The 24,640-nt window shown below is 44.4% G+C and overlaps 1 protein-coding gene across 2 annotated transcripts in view; it reads right to left on the bottom strand.

Moving 5' to 3' along the window:
* Window positions 1–897: 897 nt before the first annotated feature.
* The window catches only part of LOC147624390 (DDB1- and CUL4-associated factor homolog 1-like), a 77,249-nt gene continuing 53,506 nt past the window's right edge, over window positions 898–24,640 (bottom strand). The window contains exons 6-14 of one of the 2 annotated variants that reach the window (XM_086819369.1): window positions 19,757–19,854; window positions 19,227–19,653; window positions 18,545–19,141; window positions 18,214–18,393; window positions 17,493–18,092; window positions 17,260–17,391; window positions 17,036–17,154; window positions 15,249–16,950; window positions 898–2,295 (exon numbers count right to left, since the gene is read on the bottom strand). In XM_086819369.1, the coding sequence (XP_086675495.1) occupies window positions 1,573–2,295; window positions 15,249–16,950; window positions 17,036–17,154; window positions 17,260–17,391; window positions 17,493–18,092; window positions 18,214–18,393; window positions 18,545–19,141; window positions 19,227–19,653; window positions 19,757–19,854 (4,578 nt within the window). In that variant the 3' untranslated portion in view covers window positions 898–1,572. The remainder of the gene's footprint in view (window positions 2,296–15,248; window positions 16,951–17,035; window positions 17,155–17,259; window positions 17,392–17,492; window positions 18,093–18,213; window positions 18,394–18,544; window positions 19,142–19,226; window positions 19,654–19,756; window positions 19,855–24,640) is intronic. The other variant, XM_086819370.1, reaches the window with a different exon arrangement.

The raw sequence follows: 24,640 nt of genomic DNA, 5'->3' as shown, positions 1-24,640 counted from the left end.
TGTCCACTCCATGATAAATGCTCCCCATGTGAAACTTTGCTTTAGATTAACTTGCAAGCGACAACCCAACTTTAGAAACAAAATAACAAAGAATCTTCAACAATAGTGAAACTAAATTTAAAAAAGGACTCCTAGGGAAAAACAAATACTGCTTTGATAACTTCAATTTCATAGATCTCCATCAAACTTCATAGATGTTGATTTCTATAGGGCCAACCAAAAACTCATCATAACCACTCTGTCAAAATACATATTGCATGCACACAAACATCATGTATATTCATACATTTACTCTGTGTGAGTTGTATGGGTAACACGTAGTGTGAGATGAATTATTTCAATGGCCTTGATAGGTCTTGGGACCACACTTGTTCTTTTGTTCAAAGGATATTGGACATGGGCTTGAGTTAATCACATCGCACTTGATTGCACAATGAATGGGGATAACCCTATGACCTTTCGTCGTGAAGTAGAGTGGTCAAGGGGTCCAAGGACCACAGTTCCAAGGTTGCTTCAATTAAAAAAATTAAAAAAATTAAGTGCAACTCATAGTTTAACCTTTTGTATGACAAATACATGTACAAGAAGAGTTCACACCGCAAATATAGGTTAGAGACAACAAAGAAACATTAAAAAAACAAGTTTAATATACTTGAATAAATTGCAAACCTGCATGTGTAACCGCCGAGAATTATTACATTTGGCAAGTCTATGCCTTAGAGAAAGCGATCTCAACAAGTAGCAACAAACTGGGCAACACTTCCTTCGTCATCAGCTTGAGCACATTCCATAGCATACATAGCATGGTACACTAGACCCAAGTCATGATTACTGTAATCAAAAGCTCCTCCATTTAAACATGCAAATCAATCTCAAAAGGGCAGCTGGTGAAGCATGTGACTGAAACTGCAGCGGAGCATTTATTAATTTCTCACACAAAATAGGATGTGTCCTTGTAAGGATTGTTTGTAGCTACAGATAATCCACTACTCCACACAACCATAGCCTGCCCACCCACAGGGAAAGAAAGAAGAAAAGGGGAGCCAATCCTCTCCATGATGGGCGGGCAATCCAGCCCAATCCAACTCCCTTGTCCCTAGGGCTAAGATATTTCATCTATTAGTACACACACAAATTGTTTCAAGTAGCATTTTACTTGAAACATCTCTTCCAAGACTTCTAACATAAATTATAATGTTCCATAGTATTGACAAGCTGCTTATTACAGCACTCCAAGGCAGCGCTAATTGCTTGGTTTAAGCCACTCCATAGGTATCCTATTCAAAACATTAAATCCTTCCTCGAGCCATGGGAGCCTGAATTACATCATATCCAGCTCGATTCCAGTCTAAATTCAAAAACAGTATGATGCCCCTGCTTGGATAGCATGCAGCATTAGCTCCGTCAGACACCATAGAAGTCAAGGGCTCGGCTGAGCATAGTAGTAGATCCGTGACATGCACACATTCTGGATCAGATGTCCCTCTTAGTCCATGTGTATACTGAATGGTGGAGAGGAACCCTGGTTGGAATTCGCTCTCCTTGCAAAGAGCTGCTTGTGCATTTCGCCCATCACAGAAAACCTTGTAAAATATCATTGAAATCATCATCATAATCACCAAGAGACCCATCATCACCACTGCTATAAGAGATTCTTGTCTCATCATCTGAACCATCAGTAATTATTTCCACAATGCTTCCATCTACCTCAACTGTGTCATCATCATCATCTTCTTCGTTGGTATCAAAATCTACATCAGCATCCTCTTCGGCTTCTTCATCTCCACTCCCATCCTCATCATTGCTACCATCCAGATCACTATCATCCCCATCTCCATGCAGAGCTGCTTCCTCCACTGCCTCTTCCTCTGCCAAACTGTCCTCGTCATCATCTGTCTCAACCCCATCATCTGGATCCGAATCATCATCTGTGGGCTTGCGCCTTCCAACTTCATAAAGCTTTGCAAAAGAGTCCATCTCATCGTGTCCATCCAACGCAACTATTGATATCAAAGAATCAGTTGGTTCTGTTGCCATGTCTAAGATGCAACGATCAACAGAAGTTGTTGCAATATCAGTATAATCCACAGCATCCATGGTCCGGAATGCAGAGAAGAGAGGATGGCGACCTCGCCGGGGATGAAGGGCAGATGTTATGTCCTCTAGGTTTCTCCTAAGAGTTGCATATATAACATCACCACTGGCATTGAAGGTTATTACAGTCTGGTCAAGAGAAGGCACGCTGCGCAACAGTTTGAAAGACCGCAGGTCCCACACTTCAGAGTTGATGATTACCTGCAGTAGAAACCAAGCATCAAGTCAACATTAATTAAGAAAAGCTGAAAGCCTTGATGCTTCCAAACCTGGTAATAGCAATGCTAGTCCAACAAGCTCTCTCCATAGTAGTAAAGGAAGATACATTAAACAGCAATATAGCAAGATGAAACTGTAATAGAAAAATATCTACACCAGCAGCACACGTCTCTGTGTGTGTGTGTGTGTGTACACCATAGAGCAGCACCACCCCAGCAGTAGCATTGCCTCCATGATGAGCCCCTGGTTTCACTGGCCTTATAGGACCCACATAGTAGGCAGGTCTATTTTCTTATGTTTCCATGTTTATGTTTATGTCCTTCAGCTACACATGTTACACTTTAAATCTCAGAGACACTTTAGTAGTACACACTGATAAAATCGTTGTTTCTTTCTTTCTCAAGTGATGGTCACCAGATGCCCCTGGCCCAAAACTCACTAAGAGGCAAAGCCAAGAAGCTGGCATCCAGAGTCGACATGCTACGGCCTATGTTGATAGGCTGTGAAGCGTGGTGCTGTCCATTTTCTTGATCAAGAGGTGCTTACGGCTCAGGTTCATGATCAGATCATGAAGATACCCCTTACTCATGTGCAGACCAGACTCTAGGCTTGTGTTTTGATTCTTCCTTTTATTTTAACTACTTTGGCATATATAGTAGTTAGTTTTTCGTTCCATTTATCTTCATGTTATGTGCCACTGTGCATATTGAATCCATCTTAACATGGGGTGTTTGGTCCTTAATGACATAATCCGAGTGACTCATGCAGTTATGGGAACCCTTGTGCACGTATTAATTGAATGTCTTGATACACTGAACCTTGGAAGCCTAGTAACATGGAATGTGGAATGGGAGCGGGAACGAGGCCTGATTTTGGAACGGGAAACGAAGACGTTTGGACTCGAAATGGGAATGGAAACAACACATCCTCATGAGAGAGAGTTTAGATAGGAATGAGACATTAATTATTTTTCGAACAAGATAGACAAATAGAGTGAAGAAAGCAATAAATGTACAATGTACAAACAAGGAAAATCTTCAAAGAGAACAATTTTCAAAAGTAGCAGCAGCTAGCCATGTTCATAGATTTCTAATGAAGAAAACAAGGGTACAACAAAGGACTTACAACTAAGGAAATGAATACAAAGAGTTATTAAGGCACTCTAAAAAGGAGAATGTCAAATAGAGCTTAGAATATCATCCAAACTCTTATTCGTAGCTGCATCGTGAGACAATGAAGCTAGAAGCTCATATGAATCTGAATCCAAATCTCCCTGCATGGATATGAAGCTCTCATTGTCAAGATTACCACTTGCAACTTGAGCCAAAAGGTGCAAGTTGGATGCCACATACACCAAATCATTTGTTCTAATGTTAACAAGCAGTTCCTCTTCTTTGAGGCAACATGGCTAAAGACACTCCTTAGTTGCTCAATAGGAGAGGAGCTTGCATTCTGACTAAGAATGCGGATGGCAAGACGTTGAAAGATCTGGAGTTGCTGCTCCATAACCCTCCCACGAAAGAAGCCCCCTCCTGTTTGCCTGCACATCTGCAGAACGAAACTTTCCAGCTTTGCTCCTATACAAGGACAGCTCGCTTCTAATTACTCTACGTACCACAGCATCTGGAACCTGACTCGAAACAATAAGATCCCAACCTTCCAAAACTCCATTATCATGAAAAGATGCAAGGAGAAAGAGAGCTTGAGCTATTGCAAGCACACACTCTCACAAACCCTAGAAGAGAACACACAAGATGAGAGGGTGAAGATTGTTGTTCTTCTTCACAACAAAAAGGGTTCTAACAAAAGATAAAGAAAATACAACATAAGCACTAAAGTACTATGTACATGCGGTCCATAATGCAAACACGCTAAGTGGAATGGGTAGGTGTGAACTAGTCGTTGTAGTCCAAACTGTAGAATCTCCGACGAAGATATATCGGTGCCAGCTACCAAACCCGCAAGTGATGTAAATGTCAAATGGTCACGCAGGCGCCTCGTGAGTGTCAGCTTATGTTGAGCTTAACATCTCAACACTCCTCGAGCTCAATTCCAGCTCGTGAACTCCAAGCATATCTCGAAATCTGCGGAGCTTCTCAGCTCCCAAGGCCTTCGTGAAGATGTTAGCGACCTGATCCTATGTGCTAACGTAGACCAAGTTGATGTCACTTGCTGTCAAATCCCCATAGGATCTCCTCGTAGAACACTCCTGGTAGTACAAGACTCGAAACCTGCAAACAAACGAAAACAAACATGAAGGGGGGTGCAGGGCTAACTCACCTCCCAACCTTGACACCCGTGGGCAAGCCCACAAGTCTTGGCTGTATCCACCGAGTCACGAGCTAAGCTAACTAGATGGACGTACCGACCAATCTCTACCTCGTGACGTCCCATACCGCCACGAAGCTACCCTTGCGGGCCTGGAGACTGCTGCCAGCCTCGGCTGCATGAAGCAGGTGCACGTCTGCACTAGATCCAGGCTCCTGACCATAGAGCTCTCACAAAGACACGCGAGACTCTATATCACTAATGACTAACCTTGGCCACCCTTTTATAGGCTCTTGGCTGGTCATCGGGCGTCAGCACTTGGGTGCCCGCCCGTTAGTCTATCCCTAACTCAGCTTGCCAATCAGTCTGCCTAGCTCCAAGCTTCCCCAACCTCGAAGCTAGTCTTGTGTGCGTGTAGCACACGGTAGATACACACTGTGCACATGACATACTCCCCTTCCTCTAAGAGCTCACTCCTGAGCTCACTAAAAAGCCAAGGTAATCTCTCTGAAGAGTAGTCAATGTCTCCCATGTAGGGTCCTCCTCAACACGATCCTTCCACTTGATCTTGTATTCCGTGATAAGCGTATTACGCAATCTTCTTTCACGAAATCCAAGAATCTTTTCAGGTTCGTGTGGAACAAATGTCGTGTTCTCGACGTCTATGATTTCTTGAGGAGTAACTAACTGGTCTGTTCCACCCAGTACTTAAGTCTACTGACATGAAACACAGGATGAACTTTCACATGAGAAGGCAAATCCAATTCATATGTGACTGAACCAATCCGTCGTGTAATACGAAATGGTCCATAGCATCTAGGGGATAATTTCGGAGATCGACCTGTCTGTAAAGTCTCAGAATCTTTCAGAACTCGCAAATACACCATCGTACCTTCAAAGAACTCTCTGGGTGAACGATGTCTATTAGAATAAAATCTGTCTCGGTCTTGAGCACTTCTAATAGATTCCTTCGTAACTTGTAACATTATTTGCATATCTTGCAAAAAATTACGTGATGCATCATGCTGAAGTCCTGAAAATCCCATTGTAATAGGTGATCTAGGTTGAAAACCATACATAAGCATGAAAGGACTAAAACTTGTACTCGTATGCTTAGTACTGTTATATGCAAATTCTAACATAGGAAGATAATCCTCCCATGAACTCTGCCTTTTGGATACATATGCTCGAAGCATATCCTCCAAAATTTGATTCGATCTTTCAGTCTGGCCATCAGATTGAGAATGATCTAAGGAATTCAAATTCAAAGTTGTTTCCAACTTCTCAAAACCAAGTTTCCAAAAATCACTCGTAAACTTAGAGTCCCTATCACTGACTATGTCTTGCGGTAACCCGTACAGTCTAATCAATTGCTCGATAAACTGTCTTGCTAATTGCGTAGCTGTAATGGTCTTCCGGGTTGGTAAAAATCTAGCCAGTTTTGTCAAGCGATCTACCACAACCCAAATAGAAACGTGGCCTTGATGTGTTCTTGGCAATCCGGTAATAAAATCCATGGAAATACTTTCCCATTTATTACCTGGGATTTGCAAAGTTTGTCAAGCAAATAAAGCCTGTCTAAAGCGTTCAGCTTTATTTGCTTGACAAACTTGACACTGGAGAACATAATCTTCTACATACCCTTTTATCTTTGGCCAATAAAAAGTGTGTTTCACTAATGATAAGGTCCTGTGTACCCCAAGGTGTCCAGCAAAAGGGGTGTCGTGACACTCCTTAAGAATCTTGGAGGTAACGTCCGGGATCTGTGGTACACAAATTTTGTCATTACGGAATAGTAAACCATTCCGAATCATCCACTGGCCTCCTGCAGCCTGAATGTTAAGTTGCTCAGTCATTGAATCTTGGTCAATCAATGACCTCCCGTCTTGGATCTTCTGCCAAAATGGACCAAAATAACTATCAGTCCTGCAAAGCCCTCTCAATAACTGAAATAAATCAGTAGAAATCTCGGTGAACGACAAAGTATTCATCTCTCTAATTCGACTAAGCGCATCTCCAACACTATTCATGGACCCTTTTCTATAACGAATCTCAAAATCAAAATCTTGCATTAATTCAACCCATCGAGCTTTCCTTTCTCTCAAATCATCGGCATCACACACACACTTGATTGACTGATGATCAGTCAATACCAGTATATAAATCTATCTTCATGAAATATTTCGCTCCGGCTAACTGGTCAATCAGGTCATCTGATCTAGGGAGAGGATAACTGTTCTTAATTGTCATCTTGTTTAATCTCTTGTTATCTATACACATTCTCCAGGTGTTGTCCTTCTTTCTCCTAAGCAACACACGTGCACCCCAAGGTGATTTACTTGGACGGATCTGGTCTATCCTCAAATAATCTTCGAGTTGTTTGGCCAACTCATCTTCCTCAGCTTGGCTCATCCTGTAAGGTGGAATACTAATAGGGTGAGCTCCAGGGATCAGGTCAATACGATGATCTACTACCCTTTCAGGTGGTAAGCCTGATGGCAGTTCCTTAGGAAATACATCTTGAAACGAATCGAGTATCTTCTGTAATTCTTTGCTTTCAAATACACTTAATTCATTGACATCCATAGAAGGTATGAGAAATGAAGAAAGTGGAATCAATACACAGTGGAAAGCAGTATACAAAGAAGAATCCATTATATTACCAAAATCAACTGTATTTACAAGAGGTCCCTGAGAGGGATGTATACAATCACCTAAGATACTATACTAGGTGTTCCTATGTTCAAAAGAAAAAATATGACTAGACCAATCTATCTGGACTTGAAGAGTCTTAAACCACTCAATCTCTAATAACAAGTCTACATGTTCTAGGTGCATAATATAGCATTCCAGAGTATCTTTGTAGTCCTGAATCCGGATCGGTAGCGTCTCCACCTTTCGATCCCATACTTGCCGACCCGCAGGTAGGCGTACCTCATAGGTATGATCGCTAGGCGTTGTATCAAGACCCAATTTCTGCACAAGTTTGTAATTAACAAAGTTGTGTGAGCTGCCAGGGTCTAGAAGAATGTGGATTCTATGGCCATTCACTTCACCATAAACTCGAAGAAGATCATGCAAGCCAAAAACTTTAGAGTTGAACAGACAATCAAAACATGTACTAGGGCTAGAAAGCACAGTAACTGACGTACCTATCAAAGACAACTGGTTAGCTGCCTTTGGCTTGGGTCCTGCGTTGGTCTTTGCACCCTTTTGCTTCGGACACTCGTTACGCATGTCCTTTTTCTTCGCAGATGAAGCAACGTCCCTCCTTCTTGAGCTTCAAAGCCTTAAAGAGACGTTTCTTCTTCGCTGGTGTCAAAGTTGAATTCTTCGAAGGTTGGTCCGAAGACTTTCCTTCAATCGTGCTAGCCATTGGTGCGGAGAACTTCCTTTTGTGCTTGTTCCCCTGCTCGGTAATGGGTTTAGACTTGGAAGAGACCATTGTATCATCATAGATACGAGCGGAATGAATGGCTTCGTCCAAAGTTTTGCATTTGTTATTTTTAACCTGTAAACGGTATCAGTCGGGTAAACCTGCTACGAGGAAACCCAAAAGAGTTGTGGAATCCATCGTCGTAGCTTTCATCTACAAGTCCCTAAATTTCTGGAGAGAGACCTCATAAGTGAGGTTCTGCGAGATCATGGTCAAAGTAGTAAACCGGGCAACAACATCATAGTCATCCTCCTTCTTGAGGAATTCTTTCTTGAAGACGTCTTCGAACTGTGCCCAAGTCGTTGGTTTAGGGTTGAGTTCCTTCCACCAAAGCAAAGCTTTGCCTGAGAGGAAACCTGCTGCTAATTGGATCTTTTTCCCATCGTCATATGGATGGAACTGAAAATGGACTTGCCACTAAAGTAGCCAAGTGTCCACTATCTCCTTGGTACACTGCTTTTGCTCGCCCCCAAACTGTTCCGGAGTAATATTGGGGCCTAAAGCAGATGCCAAGGTATCCATACCCGAAAGAGTAGATAGGTCAACAAAGAGATGGAGTTCTGTAAAGCCTGCATCTGCGCGGCGATTTGTGCTTGATGTTCCGAGGAAGAAGCTTCGAGAGCAACTTTAAACTCTTGGAAATCTGATTTTGACACATAATCGTCGAAAAGATCGGCATCGGTGGCTTCCGTAGCCGGCAGGTCTTCACGTTCAAGAAAGGGCTCCAACTCGGATTCTTGGGTCGACATCTTGAAGAGGACAAGATGAGAGAAAAGTATTATCTTGCACAAAGAGAGTGCCAGAGAGCTTGAGAGCTTGAGAGCTTGAGAGCTTGGTGGCAAGAAGCCCGCTTAAAGAGAATATATAGGCTTCCCCTAAAGCTATATATATATTTTGTTTTCTTAAAGAAAAAAAACAGTTATAAAGCAATACTTGGGTTTTTTAAACCCTTTTACTAAGGTTTAGCAAAAAAAAACGAAAACAAGACATGGGTTTTTTTTTTGGTTTTTTCAAAAAAAACACACAAAAGCTAAAAAAAAACTTACACGTATGCTTTCACTTTTTTTTTTATGTCACCCGTCTGTAATTAGCGGCTGTCTGCCTGCGTAGACTCCCTGCGCACGTGCTTGCGTCTACCTGTCTGCCCACGCAGATGCTTGGCTGCTTGCGTATATGCTCGAGGTTCTGCGCTTGTGTACCTAGCCGGCCTGAGCGTACAGATGACCGATTGTCGCCTGTACTTGCGCACCTGCACCTATGTACACCCGACGCACCTGCGCTGGCCTGCACATACTGGCCCGAGCGCAAGAGTCGCCTACCCATGTGCGTCAGCCTGTGCTAACTGCGCATACAGCTCGTGTGCAAGGCCCGCCTGCCCACGTGCGCCAGCCTATGTGTACCAGCCCGCTTACGTGCACCAACTTGTCCGCCTGCGTGTACTGCTGCTTGCGACTGGTGCGGTGACCTTGCGGCTGGCGTCTTCACACATGTAGGCTGCGCAGCCCTCAGGTGATACACAGACATGAATAGCCTTCGCTTCTTCTTCTCTCTCTCTCTCTCTCTCTCTCTCTCTCTCTTACAAACAACCGACAGGCTTTTTCCTTGTTTTCTCTCTCTTCAAACTGTTCATACAGTTAAAAACACAACCCTTCTTCTTGCTAAACAAAACAGCCCATAACAAGACCAAAATCCCCATCACCACGGGCTCCTACGATGAAAAAGCAACATGCTGAAATGGAAAAAATAGCAATATACTCTGAAAAACAGCAAGCTTCTCGAACTCATACCTTTCTTTTGACCTCATCTTCTCTACCTACCGATTTGCTCATTCACGAGGCTTGCTCTGATACCACTGTCAAATCCCCATAGGATCTCCTCGTAGAACGCTCCTGGTACAAGACTCGAAACCTGCAAACAAACGAAACAAACATGAAGGGGGTGCAGGGCTGACTCACCTCCCAACCTTGACAGCCGTGGGCAAGCCCACAAGTCTTGGTTGTCCCCACCGAGCCACAAGCTGAGCTAACTAGATGGACGTACCGACCAATCTCTACCTCGTGACGTCCCATACCGCCACGAAGCTACCCTTGCCGGCCTCGAGACTGCTGCCGGCCTCGGCTGCATGAAGCAGGTGCACGTCTGCCCTAGATCCAGGCCCCTGACCATAGAGCTCTCGCAAAGACACGCGAGACTCTATATCACTAATGACTAACCTTGGCCACCCTTTGATAGGCTCTTGGTTGGTCATCGGGCGTCCACACTTGGGTGCACACCCGTCCATACTTGGGTGCCCACCCGTCCATACTTAGGTGCCCGCCCGTTAGTCTATCCCTAACTCAGCTCGCCAATCAGCCTGCCTAGCTCCAAGCTTCCCCAGCCTCGAAGCTAGTCTTGTGTGCGTATAGCACACGGTAGATACACACTATGCACATGACACTTGCCAAGACTCTTTCCCTAATGAAGTGGTAGTGTACCTAAATGTGTTTCGTCCATGCATGAAAAACTGGATTCCTGGCCAACTTTATACTACTAAGATTGTCACAATATATGACAACCTTTCTCTCCACATGCAACCTCAAATCGGCAAGTAGCTTGCGTAACCAAGCTACCTCACACGCTGCCACCGCAGCTCCTATGTACTCTGCCTCTATACTCGACAAGGCAACTGTGGGCTACTTCTTGTTGCTCCATGTCACAGCAGCACTCCCCAATGAAAATATAAATCCACTGGTACATCTCCTATCTGAGATACTACTTGCCCAATCTGCATCTGTGTACCCATATAGCTCCAATGGCACACCTGCTGCATAAAATAATGCATAATCAACATGAGCCCTCAAATACCGAATTGTGCGTCGCACACTGTCAAGATGTGGTTTGCGCGGAACCTACATAAATTGGCTCTCTAAGCGAACAGTGTAACTCAAATCTGGCCTGCTGATCGTGACATAGATCGGACTCTCCACAATCTTCTTGTACATAGTGGGATCCTCCAACACATAACCTGCATTTGCACTGAGCATGCTATTTTGATCTAATGACACCAAGATTGGCTTACAACTAGCCATCCCATACTTGGACAACATGTCCAATACATATTGTCCCTGTGACAGCCAAATACCATCATGTGTGTGAATGACCTCAATGCTCAAAAAGTAGCCCAGATCTCGCAAATCCTTCATGTCAAACTTCCTTTTGAGAACACTTTTCACGTACTCAATCTTTTCCAAGTTGTCACCCCCAATAATAAGATCATCTACATAGATGGTGATGATCACAATATCCTTATTCTTGGGCATATACAAAGAGCGATCTACATCTACCATATGAAAACCAATAGTGACAAGATACTCAACAATCTTGTCATGCCATGCTCGTGGAGCTTGGTTCAGCCCATTCAAATCCTTACGAAGCTTACATACATACCCTGAGTAACTTGTATCCTCTATATTGAAAAAAAGAATCTATCTAAGAAGCTATAAGCTTCTTTCTTGCCACTCTTTCCAAGACATGGTCTGTGAATGGCTAAGGATAATGATCTTTCACATTTTCTTCGTTTACCCATACACTCTCTGTTTACCATTCTTCTTTGGAACAACAATAGGTCAAACCCATTGTTGTTTAATTTCGTAAATAAACTAGTCATTAATCCACTTGTCAAGTTCACCTCACATGAGATTTGCATAATTAGGATACCGCAGGTGGTGATCATTATCTCACTGGTCTAGCTTCAATCATGATGGAAATTGTATGCTTACGAATCTATGGAGGATGCCATTGGCATTGGCCTTACTGTCCTGACATAGTTTTCAGAGTTTCTCTCGCTTGTATTCATCTACTTCTAGCTCCTTGATGCGCTCCACAATCTTGTCGATGCCTTTGTACACCTTACCAATGCATGGCTTTCTGCTATCCACAATTCCAAGCATGTGGATGATATGCTTCGTGATGTTGACAACATGCTTTACGCCACCCCATAAGCTATCATCCATGATATTCCTGTAGCATGCTCTTCCCTGTGCTGTGCGAGAGGTCGGCCAATTGCTCCACTCATCGCTCACCACTATCTGCTCGAGAACATCGTGCACCTCGGTCAATCTCTCCAACATGAGAAAATTATAGACAAAGCGAGTTCCAGAATATTTGATTAGGTCCTTGTTTGGAGACCTCCTGAACTCGGATACAATGAATTGATGCCACATGATGAAGCTAACAATCTCTTTATCCTATACTATGCACGGAGCAACCCAAGGAAGGACATCAATGTTCTTCAAGAGATTATTCAATCCATGTGCAATGCATGGAATGAATGTGATGTGCGGGTACCTTGCAAAAGCTTTTCACCTGCTACTCGATTTGAGTTCTCTCCATCACCGATGACTTCGATGACGTTCGCAACACCAACTTGCTCGATTGCTTATGCCCACTCTTCCACAATAACATCTGAAGATTTGCTTGGAGGCATCATGGGAAGACAAAAAGAATGCATTGTCCGGAGAGTAGGCCATAATGCCATGGATAGAACAAGAACGGCTATCGCTCCATCCATCACTGATGACAGAGAAACCATTCTTTTGCCTACCTTCTTTGACATTCTGCATGGCAAGATCAATGGCTTCTTTCTCCTTTAGCAGAAGGGTGGTCTTGAGCCACTCCGAGGAGGGGAGAATATAGGTAGGCCCAAACTCAGCAATGAGGTGAACCATGTCCTGGAAGTAGGGAGACCTTGCTACATTGAATGCAATATGGTCATGGTAAAAAAACCTCGCAACAGTTGCATCCACTGCCTCTCTTTTGTGTGGATCCCAAGAGGTAGCAAGAGCATGTTGGGTGCCTCTTGGGGGTGGTTGATGCACAAAAGAGGAGCCAATCAATGCGCAGAAGTTCATGGGTTCAGAGGGATTGGAAGGAGCTGTAAAGAGTGAAGGGTTTACAGCCATAGACCTTGGAGGGGAGCATGAAAAAGGACAGCATTATGCTTGGCTTTAAGCTCCCTTTTTTTCTCAGCAAGGATGGCTTCACAAGGTTGTATTTCTTGGCCAACTTCATGAAGAAGATGTCCTCGTACCCGGTTGGCTCCCGCGAATTTGGTAATGTTGCAATAGCAACATTTCCATCTCCTAGCTCCACCTTCAACAACCTGTTCAAGGACATCCACTTCATCCCACATTCTGTAACTTCATAGCTATAGGAATGAGAGAGGTTATGATAAAGGCTTCAAATTTGCTAGACTTGCTGTTCTGAAGGCAGCACCTATCAATGCCATGCACACCAAATAAACCTCGAAAACATTGAAACCAGCTGCTGCCACCACCATGGCAGCCATCTCGCAAGTCCAGTTGGTGACAATCTCTCCGTCCATGTTCTCATGGAACTTGGGAGGCTTCAAACGCTTCGGAACCTGAGTTCGTTCCTTTCGAGGCATGAAAGAAAAACTCAACGGACCCGTAGAGCCCAAAAATTGAGCCAATGAAGGCGAACAAGAACTATATCCACGGAATCTAGTGGAGAGGAACTCCGAGAAGGAGACCGCCAGCGATGTGAACGGTGGCTCTCCTGTCCACCATATCACAGGCTCAGAATAACAACTGCCGGAACAAAAGCCAAAGCTCATCGAGTTCATCTATACCGCCCCCGGGGGGTGAAAGACTCAATCATTATAGCCTTCCTAGGAAGCACGAGCCTGAAAATTGCAGTAGCACATATCTAGAGTTCCATATCCATCCTGCCAAAAGTGTAAAAGCAGTGATCCGCTACTCCATGCAGAAAAACGCTTCCATAAGTGTCTATGCATCCCTGATGATGAGCTAGAACTAGCAATGAAACCTTTCCCTAAACCTGACCTTGTGCACTCCTTGAAGTTCGGGACTCTACCCTATCCGAGCAGCCAACGTACACAGGTGCCAAAAAAGAAAAATGTGCATGTTCCCTAGGCTAGCCCTAATCTCTAAAGTTAAACTGCAGTGGTGCCCAACTGTAGAGTGTCCGCATATCTTGCCAGTTAAGCTCAGCGCGGTGAGCTCACTGCCTACAGCATACCCTATTTACACTACAAAACCACATGCACAAAAATCTAGCTCAAGCAAGGTTAAGCTTTGATGCCGACTGTGCCTGTGTGCTAGGGTTTTCAGAGAAAGAAAGAAAAGAGAGCAGCGGAACTCAAACACACAGCACACACAATAGCCCTAAACTACTGTATTGTATTATGTACAAGAAAATGTATTACAACTGAATTTCAAGTAAAAACGGTGACCACAATACTCTCTGATGTAGATTCTCCTTGGCCAGCCCTTGCACCGAAGGATCACTGTAGACCCAAATGCCTGAGAAAACGCAGAGATATATAGTGCAGCATGCCCCATGTGCTGGTCCGCCCCTTTTGGATGACTCCACAACCTCAAATATGCTGGCTGACTTGCTTTCCATCTTGCCAACTGCCCTCCAACAGCCAACTGCCACATGGCACAAGCGCCTGGATGCACCTGCCCATAGGACTCTGAGATGAGATGTGTCACATCTTTGGACCCCACCAGGTTGACAGATTTTCAGCACAGCCGGCATCACAGGGGTTTGAGAGACAGAGCGCCCATCAGAGCACCTCGCACACGTGGAGTTATACGGGGCTGAGTACTGTCCCTTTCAAGGGCCAGATGTCCTCATCCTCCAAGATCTAGGCCCTCTTTCTGTCAGCTTCAGATTGGAGATACCCTCCAATGACATATAGCGGCAAGTAGTAGACATTGCCTCCATGTATACGGGGCCCGGGCAGCATTCACTGTACATGTAGTACGCGCTCTTATTTTCTTTTGACACCTTTTATCTCCATGTTTATGATCTTCAGTTTACACATGGAACTTATATGACACGTTTTGGTCTCATAGACCCATTGGGTCTTTAGTAGACGTTGATAAAATCAATCTCTTAAAGAAAAAAACTTGAACAAGCTTAATTGGCAATTCCATAAAACTTTGCACCTCATTTCCCGCAGGGTGGAAACCCCCACCACCATAGTCTGTGAATTGAGCATTCACTGTACATGTAGTACGCGCTCTTATTTTCTTTTGACACCTTTTATCTCCATGTTTATGATCTTCAGTTTACACATGGAACTTATATGACACGTTTTGGTCTCATAGACCCATTGAGTCTTTAGTAGACGTTGATAAAATCAATCTCTTAAAGAAAAAAAAACTTGAACAAGCTTAATTGGCAATTCCATAAAACTTTGCACCTCATTTCCTGCAGGGTGGAAACCCCCACCACCATAGTCTGTGAATTGATCAAATCGGTGAACCGCTCGAGGAGCACGATGATCCCACAGCACGCCATTCCAAAGCAGTAAGGTATCAGAAGGGCTGAAATGTGCAATGCACTGTGCACTCCCACGCAAAATTCCCACAGAAGACAAAGTGGTGTCAGATAGCTTCTGCTCCAACTTTCCTGTCTGGACATCGTAGAGTTGAACCTCTCTGTGAGACACTGAAGAGATTGCAGCGAACATATTTCCACCATTATTGAACCGTGCGGATCTGCAGCCATCAAAGCTGTAAAGTGGAACATCACCCAATGCTGAAGAATTCCAAAGTCGGGCATCAAAGCTTCCCGAGGATAGCAGCAGATGCCCTGGCTGTGATCCTGTAAACTCAACAGAGCCCCCAAGTTCTCCAGAAGTAGATTGCAGCAATGTAATAGGGGACTGATGGCATGCATGTGTTTCAAGCACATCCCCTGAATGGCAATCAAAAAGTCGAATTTCACCTGCAAGACTGCCAGCAGCAAGTCGAAATGTTGTTCCTAAAAATGTAGTGGAGGTAAGTAGGATCCTCTCATCGCGGCACGGTCGCAAGGGCCTGAACCTACTGTAGATAAAGTGTCTGTCTCGCCTCCGACCATGCATGCCACCACAAGGAGGAAGCACCTCTCTAGCAGCAAGCCTTCCTGCCATATTGTAAGGTGCATAGCATGCTCTGCTAGGTTCAGGACAAACATGAGGATGGAATAATGATAGAGGAGGAAGGGTAGTTATTGGAGCCGGGCATTGCCTATGTTGGTGCTTCAAATACTGTACCACCAGTGAGTCAAGTGTAGCGCGCTCCAGTTGACACAATTGGGGCTCCGATGGTAAGTTGCCATGTACAAATCCCAAGGCCTGCGGCTGGATGGGAGTATTTAAAGGAGGCACCTGTGATGGATGATTCTCTATGCCTGAAAGATTGTCACTTTGTACAACATTTGTCTGAGACTTTTCTGGCCTTGACAATGCATCTCGTTGACTTTGTCCAAGCGGGCTTGCCAACAAGCAACTGCCATCATATGCTTGACAACTCCTGAGGCAAGCAGGAGAGATGAAAGCAGGTAACATACCTTCTCGGTCACTTGTAGCAAGCCGTTTGCTAGATATAGGAAGACTACCTCTGTCTACGAATTTTCTCTTGGCAGGCACGCTGCTAGCACAAATAGAGGTTTTCACAGCATCACCATATTCAGAGTCTCCAAGCCTAGTCCCAGAAATCTGAAACTCCTGAGTGTTTTCAGTCCTGCCAGCAGCCAATTCTATACTTTCCTTTGGTAGCCCGACCATCTTCTTTACAAATGATGGAGCTGCTTGTGGTGGTCGTTGACCTGACATCAAAGATGAGGAGAAGCTAGGCCCCTTTTTCCGGCTACTTCCAAGAGCTTGATCATTTTTGCAGTGTGATTCATCTTCCCTGATAGGCACTTTTGAGGCTTCAACAAGAAAACCACTAGAAATCCGTCCTGCTGGCCAGTGCATTGGCTCTTGTGAGAGTTCCATGGCACTGCTCTGGCACAAAAATGGTGTCTGGGATGGAACTGAAGGCAAAGGTACCAACTGTGCTTCTTTCAGCAAAGTTGATGCAGCAATAGGCAACCCAGAAAGCACCAGATGCTCATGTATCAACTGCAAGAGTTCCCTGAAAAATGAAGTGCATGGTCAGGAAGAGAAGTTGATACAACTCCCTTTTGTTTTTCAAAAATAGAAGTGGGGTAGACACTAACCGAGAAGGATAGCTGATGGGGGTAGCAGCAGCAATAGCAGCCCTTTCTATGCGGCGCAAAGTTGGTGCAGTTGCATCACTTGCTGTCAAAGTACTAGCGCGTCCGGCATTTGTTACTATCTGAGATAATTCAGTGGCATTTGTTACCCAAAGAATCCACAAACAATCTTCTTATTGAGACAGTATTTGAAACTTAAAAGAATGATCATGAATTAGATAGCTTACAGCCATGAGCTCCATAGACACTTGACCAAGTTCTGTGTGCCATCGGCCTTGCTCTCCGCCCCCATTTGCAGCGGTGGTGCGTCCAACATGACCACTACCATCTCGCAGCAGTTCTGACAGCAATTTTCCCACCTGCCAAGTTTCAGTATGGCTTACTTAGAAGCAGAAACCACAGAAATTGTAAGGTTCTAGGCCTCATGGGTACCCAACACGATGCAATCAAGTCTACTTGCCTGAAGTTTGGTAAGAATGTGGGCAATGGCATCATCCCTAGCTAATCCCAGAAGCACTCTACAAGCAAGGGCTCGAATACAATCCAATGACGTTGGTGGGAGTACTGTCCTTGGATAAAGCAAGTGAAGCAGCACCTTGATACCATTATTCGCACGCACAACATCACGTGCTTGCCTATAACCTTGCTCCATGTAAGCTGCAATACCCGAACCACCTGCCACCGACCCTAGAGAGATTCTTCGATCTCCAACTAGAGTTGCAGCAGGAGAGAGAGTCCCCAATGATTGAGAATGGTTTCCAGGCAAGGTTCCGTTTCCAACCTTTTCTGAAATGGCATCTCCTTTAGAGGTACGCTCTCTTGCATCAGTCATGCCTGTAGCTGCCTGAGAAAGGCGATCTACAGCGCTTTTATCCAAAAGACTCTCTCCTTTCCCATGTCGCTCTCTCCCTTCACCAATCAAGGTTCCATTACCAGATAGAGAGCTAGGTATCTGTTGCTGAGATGTGTGTGGAGTGTTTGGTGGCTGGTTTGGACGGCTCGACAGCGAGGGAGGTGGGCATACTAAATTTACAAGCACCAACAAAGCTGCTTGGATTACCTAAAAGAAGGGAAAAAAACAAGAATCAGTAAAAGCAATAACTTCCAACAGGTTGCTTAGCCTTACTCGAAATAATGCAACAGCCATATTGCTTTCAAAAATTAGGACGTAAAGTGCTTACCTCGGGCTCAGCAAATCCTGTCGCACTAGCAGCATCCAGTATTACTGCCATCCCTGACCGGTCATTGCTCAGTGTAGAGCTGACAATGGATCTTCTTGTGAAAGGCATTAATGTGACAATTTGTAACACACCTAGAGCATGCTGAGCTATATCATGAAGATATCTCTCACCTGGCGCAACCTGGGCCAAGCATCAGAATTTCAGAAAAAATCCATATCTTCAGCCTAACCATACAATTGATACAAAACCAGCCCAAGAAGTTGGTCATTTTGTTAATCTTGCTAAATTACCCTTTGTTATACTTGGTTAATCTCTAATTAAGGATTGCTACCTGAGTTAGCTCAAGAAGAACTAGATGACCAGAGTAGCTCATGAATTTTTCTAATGTCTGCCATCGAGCCCTTACAAAAGCTGGGCCAAGCTTTCTATCCCTTTGTATTTGTAGGAGATGAGTGTCAATAGCCTCATTGCTTATGTCAAGGGGTTTATAACCAGCACGGCCACTCATAAGCGTCCGTGAGCCACTCCTACCCCTGTAAGGCCGGATGGAATCAACTAGTATAAGAAGGTGTGCTCGAAAGTACTGCCGCAAAGCAACGCAAGTATGATATGCAATTTGTTTCTCGGATGATGTTAAAACCTCAGCAGATGCTGCCCGATCAGTTCGTGACGTGGACGAGGAACCGGGCATGCCTGAATCTCCCCCAGATCTTACTACAGCAGCATTCCGAAGAAGATTGAGCATTTGAAAAAGACCCTCCTGGGCATCAAAGGCATCAAGAATGGCTCTAAACACAAAGGATGCTCCAAAAAATAATGCAGCGTTTCTGCGAGCAGGGTCTTGGGCACATTCTAGTACATGGAGAGCTAAACTGACAACCTCATTTACCACTTCTGTGGGTGCTGCACAAACTCGCTCCATGACACCCTGAAAGAAGATATAACCATGAGTAAGTTCAAGTAGATAACTTCATCTACCAACACTACAGAAGCTGCAATGACTACATTCTTACCTGCACAGAAGCAAAAGCAAACAGGCAGAGAGAAATTCCAGTGTAAGTTTGAGAATTCCGTGGAGCAGCCAAAATCAGCTGCACACCACCTCTGTCTACGAACAAGGCTGAAAACTTTCGATGTGCAGCAAGAGCACAAATCAGCTTTAGTACATCAGAAAGCATGGCCTTGGGTTTTGCATAGATCCCACTTGCTGACTCTCGTTGTAGGAGAGCCAAGCAAACATCTACTCCCCGTTCATGTAACACTGGTCCCAGAACTTCCAAATACTCCCCTAGCCTTTCCAAGCATTGCACAGAAAACCGCTCCCTCAAATTTGCAAGGGCCTCGGGACTGAGGATACAATCTCCCAACTCAGGAAATTCCAATTCTGCTTCCTCTTTGATGCACTCTTCCATGGACTGATTGCTAAGGACGAGATCTTTTCTGTTCATACCTAAACTATCAGAGCATGTCCTTCTAAGACTTGACATGCAAGCTAGCCTTATTCCCTCTTTCTGAAAAACTCAAAAAAGTAAGTAGTGCATACCTGATGGCTTTTGTGGCAGCTGCAGCGTCTTCAACTGATGCTGCTGCAGATATTGCAGCTTCCAGAGCTGCTTCTTTATTGAGAGACTGTCCAAGTGCCTGGACCGTCAGATAGGAACAACTTTTGGTAGGTCAGTAAGAAGTTAAAACATAAACATGTCAAGGCAACCATGTGCAAGAGCATACGTTTTAACATTGAGACAAAGCAAGCATCTCTATAGAATGTACCATTATTGATTTGTGCGAAGTCAACCAAGAAAATCCCTAGAAACCAAAGCCAGAATGCAGAGACCTAAATCTGTCTAGCCTAAATGTTAGATGAAAAAAATGTTCGCTTTGTGGTATGTTATTGTTGGCTGTTTTGCAACGATTATGGTGATGATGGTCTGAAACAATTTCTCCAATGGCAGTGTTTGACTTTATGTGAAATGTGAAATGGATCTAAGCACCACCGCTAGTCTTTGGGCATAAGCCCTACACACACGCAAACTCCTTTGCAGAAAGGAATTATAGGACGCTCCACTATTTGACAAAGCCAGTGCCACAATATGCAATTCACATAATTGCTTCCATCTGACTAGGTTCCTATCATTTGACATGTGAGACAGGGCAATAGAATGGCAGTATCTCAAAGAGGTGCGAGGTATGCTCCACCGGTGTGCATGAGACTGAACAGCATAACTTTCTGGAATACCCATGTTTTGCAACTGTTTGCATGTATCCTTGAGGGAACTGTCACCATCCATACTTTTTTTTTCACAAAAAGGGGAAGACCAATGCCATTGGAGACTTATCAAGAAGGTGTTAAAACACTGATATGTTACAGGACTGAGTATTTTACCTCTTTTTCCTAAGCATTGTAATTATGTTTCAAACCTGTTTAGCATTCACTAATCATGTTTACCTGTATACGCATGTGTAAGTTTGTACACGTGTGTGGATGCAGATACATGTTTGGTGTGTGTGTGTGTACATGTGTGCATGTTCATATGCATATGTATGTGTTTTTCTCTTATCTTGTTGCACGAGCAGCATCTTGTGGGTCAGCCAGTCAGCAGCTGACGTGGCAGCTGACACATGTGCAGGTACGGCTGGCTGCACAGACTGGACTGCACGTGGCGGCTGGCTGCTGCTCAGGAGCTAAGGCGGCTGCAGGTGCTGCCACGTAGGCAGGCAGGCAGGCGCACAAGCTAGAGTGAGAAAGAAGCGATGCCATGCAGCAAGCGTGGGCGCCGGGCAGCAGCGAAGCAAGCACAAGGCGGGCAGCAAAAGCGTTGGCGGGTGGCTGAAGCGATGGTGGCTGGCTGCCACGTAAGCGGACAGCACACAAGCAAAAGAGAAAAGCAAACGCAAGTGGGGGGCGACGGGCTGCAAGAAAAAGCGAAGGAAAGAAAAAGCGCCGGGCAGCCCCAAAATCGTGGAGCGTGGGATTTTCGGAAAAAAAAATGCTAGGTGCCATGTTTAAATTTTTTATTTTTTTTAAATTTAAAAAAAAAAGAGAGAGAGAAAGGAAGCTATTCGAAAAGTCCTTTGGAAAAGCACTTGTAATAGTTTTTTTTCTAAGGGGAGAAAAGCATAGCTTTTCACCCCCTCCCCCCCAACTTGTATAAATAGGGGGCCAAGGCTCTCTTATCCCACAACACATCTTGGGTGAAAGCTAGAAGGAGATCTCCTCCCCGTGGATCAAGGATGTATCTTCTCGGGAATTGTACAAGGGCTACGCCGACTTCAAGTTATAAATAAATACCTGTGGGGGCGCCACGCTTTGGGGCCAATTGGTCTTTTGTGCAGGAGCACTCTAGCTCCACTTATTTATTTTCTTCTTCCTCCAAATTTATTATTCCAATTCGTAAAGCGATTAAAAGTGTGATTAAGTGTGTTCACCGCCCGTCAAGTTTCTGAAGGCCGGTTTCAAGGTTCCATTGCTGGGATTCATCGTCAACTTTTTCAAGGGGCGAGCCTGTGGTCGACACATTTAATTTTATGGCTGGAACTAGTGCGGAGATGAAGGATTTATCTTCGGAAAAGGACGACTACTACTTCAATGAAGACGAGGAAAGCCAGCAAGAAATACCTTCCGAGAACTTGAAGATGATGATGCCACCTATGAAGCAAAGATGCAAAGGTTGATGGAGGGATAATGGAACTCGGGAAGGACTCACGTTTTCCACAAAACTTCAAAGCTGATTCTAAACCACGGAAGCACGGTTCTGAAAAGAAAGCTAAGCCTCAACATTCGGCTCCCATCCACCCAAATTTTCAGGCATACCCCGATTCTTCTTCTTCTTTTCCCCCACCTATCCATGGAAACCCTTTCAATACTTCTCATCCTGTTTACTTTGGCGGAGGCTCTGTCTTTCATTCCATGACGGGTGTACCCAACATGGGCATGACTGGGAGCTATGGTATGCATGGAGGTATGTATGGAGGTATGCCAGGAGGTATGTATGGAACTTTTGGTGGTGGTGGTGGTAGTGGAAGTGCTTTTGGTATGCCTGGTATAGGAGGTGGTATGATGGGCATGGGATCTAATGCTATGAGCAATTCTTTTCTCAAACCACATCCTTATGATAATCTTGTTCAGGGCAAGAAGCCAAAAGATTATAAAGAGGGTGGTGTTGCAGTAAAGTTTGATACTTTTAGTGGTGCAAAGGATCGTTTGAAGGCTCTCACCTTCATTCAACAGTTTGATGCGGCATTTTCTGGTGGTAACTTCATAGAGGCATCTAAGGTACGAAAGGCAACTTCTTTCCTAAAGGATAATGCTCTTCAATGGTGGTCGACACTTCTTCATCAGGGAATAGCACCTAGCACTTGGGTGGAGTTCAAGCAAATCTTCTCTTCCTTATGGTTGACACCGACTTTTGAGGTGGATGTTATGACAGCTTGGCATCGATTAGATTCCAGAGATTGTAGCAATCTGGAATAATATAACAAGAAATTTTGGGATGCTCTACTACCGGTCACATCCTTTAGGCCCGTGTCACTAGTTCAGCAGGTAGAGACTTATTGCTATGGGTTACCCAAGGAGCTTCAAGATTATTGCATCAAAACAAAGGTCATTAATATAACTCAGATGATAGAAAATGCTCAGATTGGATATGCCATGCTTACTGGTCAGATTTAGGATTCAAGGATCAACGTCTCTTCTCCAAGAAAGCATCAAAGGGATGAAGAAAAGAAAGAGCTTATAGCTGGCAACAAATGTTTCTCTTGTGGAGAAGCGGGACATCGGTACTATAGGTGTACAAAGAGAGCACCTAAAAACGTGGATGACTCACACGAAGAGCCTAAAGCATAGAAACAGAAACCGTCTACTGGACTAGTACCTAACTTGATAGGGTTGAAGCAAGGGGATGCATCTTCAGAGTTATGCAGAGCATTGTCTGCACAGTGTGTATCTACCGTGTGCTATATGCATGCAAGACTAGTTTCGAGGCTTGGGGAAGCTTGGAACGGCATGGGACGTCGCGAGGAGGAGATTGGTCGGTACGTCATCCTAGTTAGCTCAGCTCGTGGCTCGGTGGGGATAGCCAAGACTGTGGGCTTGCCCACGGCTGTCATGGTTGGGAGGTGAGTCAGGCCTGCACCCCCTTGCTTGTTTGTTTGTTCGTTTGTTTGCAGGATTCGAGTTTCGAACCAAGATCGATCACGAGGGGATCCGTGGGGATTTGACAGTGGTATCAGAGCATACCTCGTGAACGAGCAAGTCGGTAGGTAGAGAAGAAGAGGTCGAAGAACGGTATGTGTTAAAAAAGCTTGCTGTTTTTCTGTGCATACTGCAGTTTTCAGTTTGGTATGTGTTTTTTCTTCATCAAAGAACCCCATGTTGATGGGAGATGGTAGTGTAGTAGGGTTGAATGCTTTTGCAAAGAAGAGGAAAGATGTTGTGCAGTCGCATAACCTGCAGTGAGAGAAAAAAGAAAAATAAAAGAAAAAAAAAGCATGATGCTTTTCGTTGTTTTTTGGCGTACGAGAGAGAGAGAGAGAGAGAGAGCGTGCGAGGCGAACACTGCAGCGCTGGTCGTGAAGGACTGCTGGTCGAGACGTGTTGCACGTTGGGCAAGCATTAGCTTTTGGGTGTCTATGCTGGCGGCCAGGCTTGTAGCCGGCCAAGTTTGCGCAAGCGCCCAAGGCTGAGTAGCCAGGCGATTAGGCCTCCACAGCCTTGCGGCCAGGCCTGCGTAGCCAATTAAGCAGCGCCCAGATCAGACCTGCGCAGCCTGCCTAGGCAGCGCCTACGCTAGGCGGGCAGGTACACCAGCCAGGCCAGGCAGCGTAGCCAGCGCAGGCCCACGTGGCTTCATCACAAGACCTACGCGAGGCTGACGTAGATGCTGCAAAGCAAGCCGGCAGCAAAGATGGCGACCCCTGCACGTGTGACGCCTGCAACCAGCCGACGGGCGAATCCAGGGGGAGAAAAAAAAACACTAAGGAAAGCTTTCGTTTTTTTTACTTTCAGTTTTTTGGAGTTTAAAATTTTTTTTTAAAAGTCTTAAAAGAACCCCCCCTCTCCAAGGTTTCAAAGGTTTCAAGATGTTTATTTTTTTTTAAAGACAATAGAATATATATATCCATATATATATATATATATATATATATATATATATATATATATATATATATATATATATATATATTCATATATATATATATTCATATATATATATATATATATATATATATATTCATATATATATATATATTCACGGGAAAAAAAAACACAAAAGCTAAAGCAAAAGCTAAGCTTAGCTTTTGGGATTTTTTTGGCTTTTGGGAAACCTTTATAAACCCCCTCAAGTAGGCTTCTTGCCACACATCTCTCGAGTTCTCAAGTTCTCAAGTTTTCAAGCTCTCAAGCTCTCAAGTCGCTCGCACTTTTGTT

Source organism: Cibotium barometz, chromosome 25 (genome assembly GCF_041138505.1).
Source record: "Cibotium barometz isolate CiBa-2024 chromosome 25, ASM4113850v1, whole genome shotgun sequence".
Taxonomy (NCBI): domain Eukaryota; kingdom Viridiplantae; phylum Streptophyta; class Polypodiopsida; order Cyatheales; family Cibotiaceae; genus Cibotium; species Cibotium barometz.
This window is presented reverse-complemented; position numbering and strand designations above follow the sequence as displayed.